The sequence below is a fragment of the Siphateles boraxobius genome, unplaced genomic scaffold (assembly GCF_051911475.1).
Source record: "Siphateles boraxobius isolate OS27281-9 unplaced genomic scaffold, OSU_SipBor_1 130, whole genome shotgun sequence".
NCBI lineage: Eukaryota > Metazoa > Chordata > Actinopteri > Cypriniformes > Leuciscidae > Siphateles > Siphateles boraxobius.
In genome coordinates, this window is record NW_027508734.1 from 11,758,020 (window position 1) to 11,773,310 (window position 15,291).

The following is a 15,291-nucleotide window of genomic DNA, read 5'->3' on the forward strand; positions in this document are numbered from 1 at the left end:
CAGCTTATGAATCAAATGAAACTGTTTTCTGAAAATGTAAAAATTCTCAAAATTTTCTGTGATGGTAGGTTTAGGGCTAGCATATAGTTCGTACAGTAAAAAAAAAGTGTATTACGTCTATGGAGTGTCCTCATAATAATAGGAATATCAGTATATGTGTGTATCTAGGTGTTGTTGTTTCTAAAACATCTATGGAGGAAATTAATGGGAAACATACTTATTTTGCACATACAACTTGAAAAGTTAATGGTGGAATGGACCACCCATAACACAGGCCAAGATGTAACAGCACATTCTGTAGAGATTGTGATTCTCGTAAGTTGATGAACGCGGTTAATTCTTCTGTGTCATTAGGGACTCAACAGAGGAAGTAGACAAGACTGCACAAATGGGAGGAAGGGAGGGTGAGGAAGTCATTCATTATTATGGGGTCTGAAAGCAGCTGCAGACTTGTCACCTTTAAGACTCTTACGACATAAATGGACATTGAAGAACAGCTGTCACACACGTCACTAATGGTACTTATCTTTAACAAATTCACAGCAAGGATTTTTTTTGCTGTGCAAACTGATACACAGTAAAAAACGCAGTGTCAAATTAACACTTAAAGTGTTAATTTTAACACTACTCCGGATCATATATGGTCCCACTCTATCTAGAGTAAAAAGTACACTGTTCGTAGTGTTGAATTTACAGTGTTAATATAGCACCGTACAGTGTAGAAAAATTACACTGCGAGTGTCAAGTGTTACACTTACAATTTTTACACCATGGGGTTTTAACACCCCTGGTGTTGATTTAAATCCATTGGATTACACTATAAGTGTCATTTATAAAGTATTCTGTTCAGTGCAAAAACAATTTACATTATTATAGTGTTAATGTACAAGATCAGACATAAAATCAAGAGTCTTCAGACAGATGTACAAATCCAAAGTTTATTCAACAAATGGGCAAAGTGGCTCCTTTAAAACATATGCCAGATGTGAAAAGGTCAAATTATCACATTCATGAGGAGTTGCAAAGAAAAAGCAAAAAAATAAAAATAAATTAAAAAAGCATAACATCATCTAATTTGCCAAGACATGAACAAATATGACAGGTAGATTTGAACAAGATTGCAGAAAACTACTTGTCGACAGTTGTGTACCATCCATGAATGCAGTAGTAGTATTTGAGTTTATTGCCACCGGCAGCGAGCAGGTATGCTGTGTGGTCGGTTCAATGCAATCAAGGTGTTTTTGTATGCTGGTCTCTGCCAAAGACAAAAATAACAAATCAAAGTCAGCTCTCCAATTGGCCGTCTTTATAGTTTTCCACAATACAGTCAACCCAAATGGCAATATTTTGAGGCAGACAATAAATTCTCTTCTCTTCTATTATATATAAAAAAAAATAAAAAAAAACTGCACTAAAATTAAAATGAGAGGGGTTATAGCACTTACGTATAGAGGGAATGCGCATGACGTCACAGTAAGCGGAAGTCACTGCTGTTCCGCTCACTGAGTGGCAGAAAGACTGAGCGGCAGCATTGGTTTTCAGTGTGAATGCTGCGGAAAAACACACAAAACGCGTCTAAAACGGGAAAGAGCTTTGAGACTGACTGTACAACTAGATTTGACAAGAAATATGAGGTATATTTTTACAGACTACCTAAAGCTACAGAACAGAGAAGCAAATAGATCGCTGCAATTCATAGAAACAACTGGACTCCAGGCAGCGAAAGGTGGATTTGCAGTTATCCTTTTTGTGTCAATATGCTGGATTTAGTGGTAAAATCATTCTCTATATATTGTATTGTTATATATTGCAGTGACAACTCATCAATCAAATATTTACCACTGTATATTCTGTATAATTTGACATTTTTAAATAAACACTGACAAAAAAACTATACAAGTTTTAAGTCTAGACGATATGATGATATATATAACATTGATATAAGTGATCACCTGGATTTAGACCTGCCTATTTTGTATTTATATAAAGCATTCACAGGCAAATTTGCTGTATGTATTTCCCTGGTGTCGAAATCAGGCACATATAAATGTCAGGAAACACGATTCCTGGCTGCATGTCAATATCCATGGCTCACTGGATCTTTAGTAAGTTGTAAGGAACACTATATTGAGTCCAATCTTTAGTTTAAACTGATAATCGTTTGTTTTACTTGCGTTTTCGCAGTTTCCCCTATTAAATCCAGTCACGCAGCTGCTCTTCTGCCACTCAGTCCGGCTGAGGGGGCGTGTTCCGGCGGGAAAGTGACGTTAATGCATTCCCTCTATGTCCTACTGTTAGTTTAACTGCTTCTGTATTGTTCTCATTTGTAAGTCGCTTTGGATAAAAGCGTCTGCTAAATGAATAAATGTAATGTAAATAGTGACAGAAATGCCCAAATTTACCTTTTTGAAGACAACCAGGTGTTTTTCAGCTTGATATGAGCACATCTTTCCAGGTCTCTTGCAACCTTGTGGTGATGGTGGAATCAAATCAAGGAGGAGACAAATTGATGCAAGATCGCTTCCCCATTCTAAATTACAGATGTGACAACTTCAGCAAAAAATGCATGTGCGCATATAGATAATCTTATTCTGAATTATAGTCTAACCTGAATCATCAGTTTCATCATCTTTCACAACAGATTCTGCAGAGTCAATCAGGTCCTTGAAGCTCTTGGGAGAAGCCTTTCCAGGAACTTAGTTGAGGTCTTCTAACCAAAAATCAAAAAACAAAAAAACATCAACAGTTACATAGCATAATGACAACCCAATCTCTCTCAGTGCCGGGCAGAGTAGTGCCGTTCACACCTGGCATTAACATTCATCTTGGGTGACGCACAAGTGAACAACTCGAAGTACAGGTGTAAACGCCCCCAAGACGCATTGAGATTCGATTGTTCTGATGAGGTCTAGGCCACATTCTTTTAATAGAGGGTTAGTTCACCCAAAAATTTTAATTCTGTAATTTACTCACCCTCATGTCGTTCCAAACCCGCAAGACTTTCTTTTGTCTTTGAAACACAAATGAAGATCTTTTTGATGAAATCTGAGAGCTTTCTGTCCCTCCACTGACAGCTACGCAACTACCACTTTGACGCTTTTAAAAGTTCATAAAGACATCTTAAAACTAATCCATATGAACCAAGCAGTTTAGTCCAAATTTAATTTTTCTTCTGTTTATGTTTTTTGATTAATGTTTATATGTGAATAAAAGTCTAAATTCAATCTATTTATCACAAAGCGATCGAGTCTCTTCAGAAAAATTGGACTAAACCGCTCAATTCATATAGGTTAGTTTTATGAACCATTTATGACCTTTTTGAAGCGTCAAAATGGTAGTTGCGTGGACTGTCAATGGAGGGACAGAAGTCACTCAGATTTAAAATACATTCATTTGAGTTTCGAAGATGAACGAAAGTCTTTCCGGGTTTGGAATGACATGAGGGTGAGAAAAGACAATTTTACACTTTTGGGTCAACTAACCCTTTAACTTTTTGCAGTTTAATATCTTGAATTTACACAATTCATGATGACACATCAATCACTATGCCATTTTGACAATCAAGACAAATCAATCACCAACGACACATGTAAATTCCAGGTCTGAACAAAGGCATTGTGTGGTTGCCCAGTTAGGTTTAGATTTTTCATGTTCATTTGTCATGTATTAAAATTTGTACTGCACATAGAATAAAATATAGGCTAATGATACTCACAATTATGGATTAATCTTAAGCATTCTGTTGCTTTCTTCACTTCTGTTGCAATCTCATAAGAGGAGTTTCCTTCATTCGATTTAAAGACATGTTGTTTAGAATTTATTTGACCCATAATTTGTTAATGTTATTTATAATGTGAACAGAAAATACAGATTCATATTAATAAAATACAGACAGATAAATAGTTAGTACATCATTTATAATAACATGCAGTATGAATTGATAAAGACTGATTTCAAGCTAAAGTACCTGTATGCTCTGCCAGTGCTCACGCAAATACCTGTAAACTGAACTGGAAGACAGACGGATTTATAGATTAGCTCACTTTTACAATGTTTGAATTTAACTGTCATAAAAAAAAAAACTTGATGGTAGGAAGTTTGTGTCTTGACGCAGATATGACGACATGATATTCAGTGCTGCTAAGAACAAGTAACATAGAGATTAAGTTATGTCATTCACACTTAACGTTAAACATTGACTGCGTTAATAATGCGCATGCGTCACGAAAACGGAATGGTTAACGTTTTAATGTATAACACAGCTACTTTTATACACACAAAACAAATATATAAAATGTATTACCATTTTAAGAATTCTCTCATCTGCGCAGAAAAAAAGCCCAAATAGTGCTGCTTCAGACCTCCTCATCAGCTTCAGTGCCAGGCTCGTCGTAAACCCAGGCCTCGGCGCGACTGGAGGCGGGAATGCTTACTTTCATGAAGGCTGTCAACAAACCAAAATGAAAGAAGCTAAATATATATACATAACAAATTGTAAGCACATTCCAACAAATGTATTTTAAAAGTTTGAATTAAATCGGAATGAGAAATGTTTTCTACTTTTTTCTTCTGTACATCTCTGCATCTCATGAACTTGACGAGCTTCCTTAATCCATACAAAAACGCGCAATTACTCATTTCTAAATGTGTTCACCACCATAGTTTACTAAAAATGTTAATAAATGCATTTACTATTTAATTTTAGAAAGAGAAAAGCAATTCAACCTACCGTCTCGGTCGCATGAAGATAAAATGGCGTTGTCGTCTTGCGAGGCAGCAGCAGCAGTCATCGAGGGGCGGAGTCAATATAATTCGGCGCGGTTTTTTGCACTTTCAGTGTAAAAATAAAATTACACTACGTAGCACCCTGTAATTACACTGAAGAGGAGTACTTTTTAACATTGTAGATTGTTAATTTAACTCTTTAGGAATTTATAACTTTTAACACTGGAATTTTTACACTGGCGATTTTACTGTGTATGTATGTGGCATCCTGAGATACTCAAAACACCGCCTTGTTGCTGGCACCATGGGTACTTAAAGTCAGCATGAAACGGCAGTTGTGATTATCTTGTATAATGTAGACTTACAATGTAGATTGTGACTTGTGGATTTTTGTCCATCGGGATTTGATTGGATTGTTGTGGTTTGCTATTGGTGGATCCCATGTGAGTGACAGGTTGCCCCGCCATCACGCCAGTAAACACGTTATCAGAGAAGAGATGTCGCTGCAAGAGGGAGGGGAAGTTATTTTGATTAAAGATTACGATGGCACATGAATATTAAAAAAACTATGTGGACATATAAATAATTTATAATAAATGCTGCAATATTCCATAAAAAATAAGAATTGTTAATTTTGATTTCATGGTGACTTTAAAATATAATAGGTCTATGTTGCATTAAGAAACACATCATGTGACTGTTTACAGGCAAATGCTGAATTGGTTGAACGAGTTATCAGATTCTTGCATTTCAGAGGAAGAGCCCCATGGAGCTTTGTTTACAATCTGAGGGTTATTAAAGGATATCACCTGCCAGAGTTAGTTTACTATCCTGCCCACATTAATGCTCGCTCTGCAGGAGGGTTTCCTTAAACATGTGAATTACATCGAGGAATGACCATCACCCAGCTGTCTCTCATTAGGTTGTGCTTTATGGTTTGTGTTGAATAACGGGCACACTATAAATCATTTGTATATAAAGTTAAAAAACGACTCAAACAAGTGATGTAAGATTTTTCAAGGCTTTATTTGCCAGGGGAAAAAATACAATTGATAAATACTAATATATTTTTAACATACAAAAATATAAATAGCTATACAAACATACAAAAATAAATTCTTTAATTTTCATTATCTTACAGACATTGCACAGATTAATATTTGCATTCAGGTTTTACATTTCAGTCTATTTTAATCAGATCAGCACTGTCCATGGAAGAAATTGTGTTGCTGGGGAATCCAGAAATCCTGAGCTGGGAATGAAAGGAAATCGCCTTCGACTGGATTCTGAGTCTGGAAATATAAAATGCAGATCAAGTTAAGAAAAAGAACAGGAGCATTTTTCATATATACCTTATTTTCATTGTTTTAAATTTTTATTCAATTGTTATTACTATTAAAAATGAAATATGGTCAATGTTTTTTTTTTTACACAGTACAACAACCAAGATTATTATAGTAAACTAACGCTAAAACCAAAACTAAAAACATGAAAAAAAAAATGTTTGTACCTTGAAATAAAATAAATGTTAACTAAAAATAAAATATATTCACAAAAAACTTACACTTATATTTAATTTTTTTATTATTGCCAAGTAAACATTTCTCATTTTCAATTAGTTTAACTTGATGTAGTAAAATAAATAAAACCATAATAAAATTAATATAGACAAAAAAAACTAATGATAAAAAACATTATCAAAAAGATAAAAGGAAAATATATTTAAATTGTTATTAATTTAAACTTTGAATAAAAAACATAATAGTATCTCAACTAAACTAAAATAACATAGACAACAATTAAAGTACAATATTGCCTATAAAGTTTAAATTTACTACATATTTAAATAGTTAATAATAAATAGTAGGCTAGTAGTAGTAATAATAATAGTATATAAATAGTATTTAAGTAACATGTACTGTACCTGAAAACAAGTCATAGATGGGAACTGCTGAGCTGGTAAACTTTGAGGAACTGAAGGGGCCGCACTGAAGTTGTCAAACACGGTGGATGCGGTGACGACCTCGGCCTGATTTCCACGATTTGCCTCGTCTTCACTGAACTCAAGCTGAGCGGACAGACTGGAGATGTACTGGATAGTGAGCCGTAGCGTCTCAATCTTGGTCAGGGTTTTTCCGGCAGGAGCCACTGATGGAGGAAGGTACGTCCTGAGATACTGAAGAGCTTTGGTCAGATCCCTCATCCTCAGCTTCTCCCGTTCACTTGCGGTCTCCCGCTTCACTCCAGGGAATTTTGACCTTGGCCGCCCGGTTCTCTTGGGTGGCTGGCCCTTGTTCTTCTCCTGGGTGGTGCTGCTGTCCAGTGGGAAGACCGGAAGTATGTTGTGTCCCGCTCCGCAAGAGTATGCTGGAGGGGAGAAGCCACAGGAATCTATGGAAGAGGTTGGAGACAGGCTGCTACCGGCGCTGTAGTAGCCCGCATCTGATACGCCGTAGCTCGGATCCAGAATGTTCTCGCAGCCAAAAAGGAAAGCGCTGTTGTCTTGGAGCTGAAGAGCAGAACTGGAGATATCCATGGCTCTAGATTTGCTGAATGAGGTTGTGGTTGCTGGCTGGCCATGTTCTTCCTGTATATATCCTCCGTGAGGTGCGAGTTGGCACCTCTTAGGATTCCAGTCAGTACTTGAGAGGAGAAGTGACACCAGAAGTAGGGGGTCTGTGGGAAAGAGCAGCTTCTCCAGCCTCAGATGTGAGGTGTGACGTCCAGAAACAGCCCGAGTTTCACAACCCTTGCAAGTTTAATGATAGATAGATAGATTGATAGATACATACATACTATAGTAGAGCAACTACACTGAATATTTGTATTTGTACTTCAAATTATTTGTCACACCGGAAAATTATAAGTGAACCAAAAGAAAGCTAAAATGTGGTTACAAATACTGAAAAACATATACGCAATACTGATCAGTGACCTCATGATGCCCAGGTTATTTTGTTAAAGGGATAGTTCACCCAAAAATGAAAATTTTGACATTACTTAACCTCAAGTTGTTTCAAACCTGTATGAGTTGAACACAGGAGAAAATATTTTAAAGAAAGTTGGTAATCAGACAGTTGACAGCACCCAATGACTTCCATAGTATTTTTTTCTACTAGGAAAGACATTGGGTGCTGTCAACAGTCTGATTACCAACTTTCTTTAAAATATTTTTACCGTTACCAACTTTCTTTAAAATATTTTTCAATTAGATTTTTTAAATATGGGTACAGTCCTGGTTACTGTCTGGTTACTTTAAAATATCTTCCTTCGTGTTCAACAGAAGTAAGAAACTCATACAGGTTTGAAACACCATGAGAGTGAGTAAATGATGACACATTTGTATATTTGGCTGAACTATCCCTTTAACTACCTAGTACAAAGAGTTGAATTTTTAAATGCAGAACATGTCTTGATTCGCATCTATACAGCATTTCAGAGAAGTTTTGCTTTAGTGCAGCACTCTCTCTGAAGCTGACCAGCCATAATGAAGAACTTATATCTGTGCTTATGTGTATTTCTCATGAAGAGTCCAGACATATCTGGATATTTCAAGGTCCAGTGCAGGTAACATGTTTGATTCAGATAACGAATCCAAATCCTCCACTGACTGACAAACACAGTAGCTCTACCAACAGATAAAATATAGTTGATCTGGCTTCGATCAAAATATGTGTGAAAAGGACCATGAGAAAAACACAATCACATCACAGCCATTCCTTCAAGTTAACATGATTAACACCACTTTGATTGTGTTCTTAGCCAGACATGAAATTTTGACCTCAGGGGTCTGAATATGACACCTTCTTAGGGCTCCTGTAGTGATGAAGCAGATGATGGTGGTGGACGAGATCAGTGACCGCAGTTCCCACAAACAGAAGTGTCGCATTTGACTCCTGCATCAACAGAGACACACATACACACAATTATATACATTTTAATGTTATCTAAAAGGTTTTAGCGATGTGCTCAAAAAATTTGACCACAATTGATGCTTTTAAACGATTTTAAATGTCAATTTTATCTACATTTAAGATAGTTTCTCAATGTGTAGTTTCTCAATCATAGGTGTGAAGTTACACCTCAGAAATGTTTACAGGAATCTAAGTTCTCATGTAGGCTATTCCAACATTATTCCTGACAGGCATTCTGGTTTTTAGCGAACAAAAAAAACTAAACTTAACCGTTTTGGCTGTTCATTTAGCCAACACGACAACAGCGTTTTGGGGGCCTGAAAACGCAACCTTTTGAAAACAGGATTCAAGGTGCAAGTTTTTGAAAACTATACTGTTATCGTCACCGTGTAAACTAAAAAAACGCGAATTTGTGAAAACGGTGACATCATGTACACGAGTATTAGACGTGCAGTCTATATGCGCGTAGTTTATCTTTACAAAGTGGTATCGCCGAAAACTGCACTGAAATTAATAATACAGCGTTTAGTCGTTTTTCAACTAATGGGGATCGTTTGGACAACTGGGTCGTCTGTAAGCTAAGAAAAAACTTTTCAGTTTTTAGTACAGCACTGCCCTGTAAACACCCTTAGAAGAAAAAGTTCTATATAGAACCATTAAGCGTTCTGTCTGGTGCTTCATAGAACATTTGAGGGGTTCCCATCATGATCATTGTATTTAGTTCTATATAGAACCCCATGAAACCTTTTTTTTCTAGGAGTGTAGATTGAAGATATTAAAATGTGATAAACCTGACTAACCTACCAGAATGAGAGGGTGTCATTTCTAACCTAATTTGGGGGATTTCCTCTAACTTAGTTTAACACCCATGTGATTATGAGCCGATTAACACGTGATTGTTACACATTCACACATTTTAATTGTGTATTTGCCTTCCAAGATGAAAGAGCTGAATGTGTGTATTTGACATTGGGATTTGCACATCAAATATCCCTTATTAGCTGCCAAAATAAACTTTGTGGGCTAATTCCACAACCTACTGTAATTCACACACAACTGTTCTATGCATTTAAAATGCAGCTCACTCACATTATGTAATGTGAGGGGGGTCTCAAAAGCTAGATTTGTGGCTAGACTTAGTGGCGTGACTGGCTTTTCACATGCAGTTGAACTTCATTAGCAACAATAAGCTTCACTTGTCACCATCTGAATACACATCACATCTGAAGGATCATGCCTGGTGCTTAGATGGGATATTCTACAACACACAGAATAACTAATATTTGTGATCAAAGTAATTTCCTTTTGGTTATTGTTTTAGATAAAACACCCAGGATGTGTCACATTTGCTTCGCTTATTATGATGCAGACCTGTGCCAGATTCAATAGCTTTGCATTTACAGGATTCGTTGAAACAGAACATATCAGACATTATCTGGTTGCAAAGCATTGTAAACAGGGAAACAGATGTGAAAACATCTAATGAGGGTGAAATATAATCCAAAAACTGGTACAAATCACTTATGAACAATTTTGCCCAAATAGGCTACTTTAGTTTTACTTTTAACTTGTATTGTTTTTTGAGGGAGCCTTAATGTTGGGGAATATATTAGTGCTTAGAATGAACTAATTTGGCAGTACCATGGAACAGTTGTGTATCATTTGGTAATATTTTGATGTATGGTTCTGACTGATTACCATAGTATTTACAGAGTGCTTCAATATGCATGGAAAAAGAGAACACTGAAGAATACCAACTGGCGTATATGTCCAGAAACCTTGCCATTATATATACTACATGCTAAGGTTTGGGGTCGGTACGATTTTTGAGTGTTTCTGAAATACATTAATATACAAAGATTTTTTTTGTTTGTTTAAAAATATTTTAAAATGTAATTTATTCCAGTGATGGCTAGACTTTTTTGCTTTTTTTTTTAGCATCATTACTCCAGTATTCTCTTCAGTGTCACATGATCCTTCAGAAATCCTTCTAATATGTTGGTTTTCTGCTCAAGAAACATTTTATACTGTCAATGATGAAAATCATTTTTTTTTGCCTGATTCTTTCTTCAAAAGAACAGCATTGTTTTTAAATAGGGTACAAGATTTGTGTTTTTGTCAGTGTAAAGGTCTACTGTCACTATGTCGATCAATTTAACGCATCCTTGCAATATAAAAGTATGTGGTTTATGTCCAAAAAACATCGCATTACCATAGTAACAGTGTGGTAAAAATATACAGTCTTACAACAAAAGTTTTACTTGTGTAAAACAGTCCTAAATCTACAAATTATAAATAGCCTATATTCACACATGAAACAACGCGGATGAAAATGTAAACTTTTTTGCTTTTGAATAGGCTACGTAAGAAGGCTAGCCTACTGCTGTTCTTTTACACACGAAGACGTTACTGACATCTAGTGGCAGGTTTTTGGACTATACTTGGATTTATCAAATTAATCCTGAATACGGGAGGAATAGTTGAGGAGCATGTTGACAGGCTAGTCTTCCTAGCACGTTAGACATAATGTTATAGACTGATGTGAATAACCGCTCCACATTTTGATTGACAGCCGTCACAAAACCCTAGTGACCGTGTTTAGGCCCATTCCTGTCCTTTCAACCGTTGGATAGGATTTAAAAAACGGCTGTTGTAGGCTAGGCTATTTGTAGGCCTACTTCTGACGAAGCTCTGTTAAATAGATTGAAATTTGACAACGCGTAATGAAAAATTAAGCCGCAAAAAGAATAAATTAAATAAAAAGTCAATAGAACACATGCACGTTTACTTATGATAATTAAAAACCAACAAACTGATGAAAATGCGGGACATTTTCTCAATATGTGACGTGTGGGACAAGGGGTGAAAATGCTGTGCGCCTACAACGCAAAGCGGGACGGGTGGTCACCCTGTGAATTTCGTGATAAAACTTCAAAAATATGAAAGCTGATGCTTTTGTGATTTAGCGCATTGTCTGTGTCCTCTTTGCTCTGTGATCTTTTTTTAAATGGACGTGTGGTGCGAGAGCGCTGAATGGCAGCCCGTATCGTGTTTGAAAATATAGGCCTACATAAAATAGCAAAATAATAAATATTAATATATTTTTATTTTTATTAAAAATATACATATATTAATATTTATTTAGCTATTTTTATATTTATTATGCTATTTTACACAACAGAAAACTTTGTTAGGCTACTATTTTCTTGCTGTTGTAGCCGCTGTTTTGTATAATTTTATAAAATTGATCACTTCGAATGTTAAAATTTTCTACAAAATGTATTTAGCAAACATTATACTTGATACATATTTATTTTTAATAGTTTGCAGAATAACTACAATGTTTATAACTATTTAGCCGTTTAGGCATTTGATTAACTGTAGCCTAAACCGTTCAATAACCTTTATAAAGAAATTGTACAGTCATTCATATGTAATTCTATAAGCATGAGGATACCATAACATTTTAATATAGCCTAATATTTAAAGGAAACATTAGCCTACACAACATAACAGACATTTTTCCCTCAGCTAAGTGACGTCAGAGCCGTTATGACGTCATAAAGAGTAAAATTATTTTTTAGAACGTAGCGCGTTATAGTAACTCTCCACACTTTGCTCGTTTACTGAGTTTGTAGCTGCTTTAGTGTGATTGATACACAACAGCGATTCATTATGGGACACAGAAGTTCACGAGTACAACCGTTCACGGATAGCGAGCAGGTTCACGACCTCCATCACCGTGACCGCACACCAGGCTCAAACCCCAGCAGCGGCTGCAGCAGCACGGGGGAGAAACATCTTCCTCATCGGCCTGACGAGAAGAAGACGTCTGAGGGAGAGGCAGACCAGCTTCCCATCTCTCGTCTGAAGAAGAAGAAAAAGAAAGTGGGCAACTTCTTTAAGAGTCTCTCTTTCAGATGGAAGAAAGAATCCACCGAAAAAAAGAGCTCAGATCAGGGTGACATGATGAAGGATCAAGAGACGGAAACATCCAGGAAAAGTACCGACGGTAAATGACAACCATGTTATGAGAATATATATTTAATATCCTACATGAAAAAGTGACTTCATAATTTACACTTTTCTGCCCCTGTAAGATAGTTTTAAACACACTTTTTATTCCTTTCTTTATAATAAAATAATTAAGTAGCCTAACCTCAAAGGTGTAAAATTTGTATTATAGGCTACTTTGTACTTTAAAAATCGATAGCTGAACAATTAGTGGCTTAATTCACTTTAATATCAAAGAATTGCTATTCCTAATACATCAGTTTTTTTTTTACCAGTTAATGGATTGCTAGTTAACTTGTACTGATATTCTCTTTAGATCAAAAGTCTCTACAGTCCATCTCTAGATCTGTAGAGGTCATTGATCTCGAGGAACCTCCTGTCGATGATCCTGAAGTCCTGCCCGCTGCTGAGCCTCTGGTGCAAGAAGAGCTTCAAACTCAAGTCCACGACGCTCCAGTCCGTCTGACAGCAGGCGAAACGTCTCCTCTCCGTAACCAAGTGAACATGAGACCTGAGGGTGAGTTTCCTACCACAGTCCCCAACAATAATCTCACAATATCTGCAAAGCACCACTAAACATCGTCTTCTTCTCTTCATCTTTTAACAGACGACATTTACTGCCGATATGCAATTGGTTGTAAGCTGGGGCAAGGTGGATTTGGTGCCGTCTATGAAGGCACTCGTTTGGCGGATGGCCAGAAGGTTTGACTTTTCTTTTTTTTACTTACCACTACTAGTTTAGCTAATTGTTTTTGATCTGAATTATTTCTCATCCTTTGATATCTCACTTTATCTCATGCAAGACATCTTACTGTAACATATATTCACTATTTAGGGCTCTTCTTGACCTGTTAGGATTTAAATTCTTGCTTTGAATTTATGATTTGATCTCTACACACATTAATCACTTTTTGTTTTGTCCATCAGGTGGCAGTGAAATGTATCCAAAAGACGGAAAGCACAGAATATATCAGCATTGTGAGTAGTAGTGATTTTTCAGCAGACGGTCTGAGTTAAATCCCTATTTAAAACAATCTGACATCATAATGTTTCTTTCTTTCAGCCTGATCATCCCGAACCCCTTCCCAAAGAAGTCGCTCTGACAATCCTGGCCAGTAAAAAAGGTCCAGCGATGGACATCATCAAGCTGCTGGACTGGCAGGACCAGGAGGACTTCTACGTCATGGTCCTCGAGCGTTTCTCTCACTGCATGGATGTGTTTGAGTTTGTGAAACGCAACGGCGGCAGCATTGAGGAGAAGATTGCGCGGCACATCATGTGGTCGGCAACACTAGCCGCTGATGCGTGCTGTCGCCGTGGAGTTTACCATGGCGACATCAAATTAGAGAACCTGCTGATAAACGTTAGGAACCGTGATGTCACACTCATTGACTTTGGATGCAGCGATCTCCTGACAGAATCTGCCTACACGAGTTACTGTGGTGTGTATTAGTTCTCAAAACTCTTGTGAATTTAGTTAAGTCAACACTCGTATGCTAATGGATGCTAAGAAGACATGCTGTGGTTGAGACTTACACATCAGACAAACACCCTTTCCTCCAGGCACAATTAGGTACTGCCCTCCCGAGTACAGAATGTACGGCGAGTTTCACGGAAAGCCGGCGACGGTCTGGTCTCTGGGGATCCTCTTGTTCAGAATGGTGTGTGGATACTTTCCAGATAGTTTCGACTTCTACAGGACCAATATGAACACCTGGTACAAACCTGACTTGACAGAAGGTGATTGGTTTATTACTTCAAGTCTAATTCTAATGCAAAACTTCATAGGCTTTATAGGAGGTGGCTGTATAGATAATGCAGGAATCTTACAGATCTGAAGATCTTACAGCTTAGAATAATGAAAGTAGAGCGGATGTAAAGTTAACGGTAATAATCAGACGTCTGTCTCTCCATCTTTCTCACAGAATGCTGCGAATTGATCTGCTCCCTTCTGCAGCAGAACCCAGAGCATCGGCTTAGTCTGGACAGGATTATTCTACACAAATGGTTTTAGGTACTGAGCTAAAAACTATTTAAGATGTATTTTGTAAATCTCACCTGTTCTAAGTGTAATGAAATGCAACTCCGGAAGTGTCATCTGTTCAGAGAGATCTCTTTCCGTTTGTTGAAAAAATCCACCAAAACAAGAGCTTAGGATGAGATGAAGGGCCTGAGACGGAAGCATCCAGGAGAAATACTGACGGTAAATGACAAGCATGTTATGAGAATATTGAACTCTATGTAGTTTCCTGGAGCTCTTTACATGAAAAAGTCACTTCATAATTTACACCTAAAAATGAGTAACTGGAACTTTTCTCACGTATTCTTAGTTTAATGATTTTATTTTCAGTAAAACTCATTTGTGTTTTATTTGTTCCAGGTGTAAGATCACAGTCTCTCCAGAAGTGTGTGTTCAGCTGTGTGTCCAGCGGACTGAATCGACTTGACTCTCCATCATCAGCCTCTTGCATCTTGGCTTGAAGAAGCAACATTAGCATATGACGCTATTGCTTTCAGAAGGATGTGGAAATAAATAATTGTACTTTTGTAAATAATTTGAGAGTTGATTCGTTCCTCTGAACAGCGGTTCCCTTCAGAACTTCAGAGATTTCCTTTGTAAAGTCAAAAAAAAAAGTTA

The 15,291-nt window shown here is 36.9% G+C and overlaps 2 protein-coding genes and 1 long non-coding RNA gene across 6 annotated transcripts; 1 reads left to right on the top strand and 2 right to left on the bottom strand.

The window, feature by feature from the left end:
* Nucleotides 1–1,169: 1,169 nt before the first annotated feature.
* On the bottom strand, nt 1,170–4,780 carry LOC143736573 (uncharacterized). 4 transcript variants are annotated; one of them, XR_013203487.1, is made up of 6 exons: nt 4,730–4,780; nt 4,304–4,444; nt 3,968–4,010; nt 3,716–3,784; nt 2,609–2,710; nt 1,170–1,255 (listed from the first exon to the last, which is right to left on the bottom strand). It is a non-coding gene; the product is annotated as an uncharacterized LOC143736573 (long non-coding RNA). The 4 variants fall into 4 exon arrangements; XR_013203489.1 differs by lacking the exon at nt 4,730–4,780 and having other exon boundaries at nt 2,609–2,707; nt 4,304–4,496; XR_013203486.1 differs by lacking the exon at nt 4,730–4,780 and having other exon boundaries at nt 4,304–4,496.
* Nucleotides 4,781–5,878: 1,098 nt separating this feature from the next.
* mespaa (mesoderm posterior aa) lies at nt 5,879–7,261 on the bottom strand. The gene is made up of 2 exons (XM_077227263.1): nt 6,650–7,261; nt 5,879–6,017 (listed from the first exon to the last, which is right to left on the bottom strand). The coding sequence occupies exons 1-2, from the start codon at nt 7,259–7,261 to the stop codon at nt 5,925–5,927; spliced, it is 705 nt and encodes a 234-aa protein (XP_077083378.1). The 3' UTR covers nt 5,879–5,924.
* A 5,053-nt stretch (nt 7,262–12,314) lies between these two features.
* Nucleotides 12,315–14,106, top strand: LOC143736506 (hormonally up-regulated neu tumor-associated kinase homolog A-like). The gene is made up of 5 exons (XM_077227207.1): nt 12,315–12,651; nt 12,970–13,170; nt 13,261–13,355; nt 13,581–13,631; nt 13,717–14,106. The coding sequence occupies exons 1-5, from the start codon at nt 12,315–12,317 to the stop codon at nt 14,104–14,106; spliced, it is 1,074 nt and encodes a 357-aa protein (XP_077083322.1).
* The last annotated feature ends 1,185 nt before the right edge of the window (nt 14,107–15,291 follow it).

What these genes read in the sequence shown, in the direction of transcription:
- mespaa (XM_077227263.1), bottom strand. Translation starts at nt 7,261, where the DNA reads ATGGATATCTCCAGTTCTGCTCTTCAGCTCCAAGACAACAGCGCTTTC. An exon ending in CATCTATGACTTGTTTTCAG is followed by an intron (nt 6,018 to 6,649) that starts GTACAGTACATG and finishes TTATATTTCCAG; the next exon opens with ACTCAGAATCCAGTCGAAGG.
- LOC143736506 (XM_077227207.1), top strand. Translation starts at nt 12,315, where the DNA reads ATGGGACACAGAAGTTCACGAGTACAACCGTTCACGGATAGCGAGCAG. An exon ending in AGTGAACATGAGACCTGAGG is followed by an intron (nt 13,171 to 13,260) that starts GTGAGTTTCCTA and finishes ATCTTTTAACAG; the next exon opens with ACGACATTTACTGCCGATAT. An exon ending in GCACAGAATATATCAGCATT is followed by an intron (nt 13,632 to 13,716) that starts GTGAGTAGTAGT and finishes TCTTTCTTTCAG; the next exon opens with CCTGATCATCCCGAACCCCT.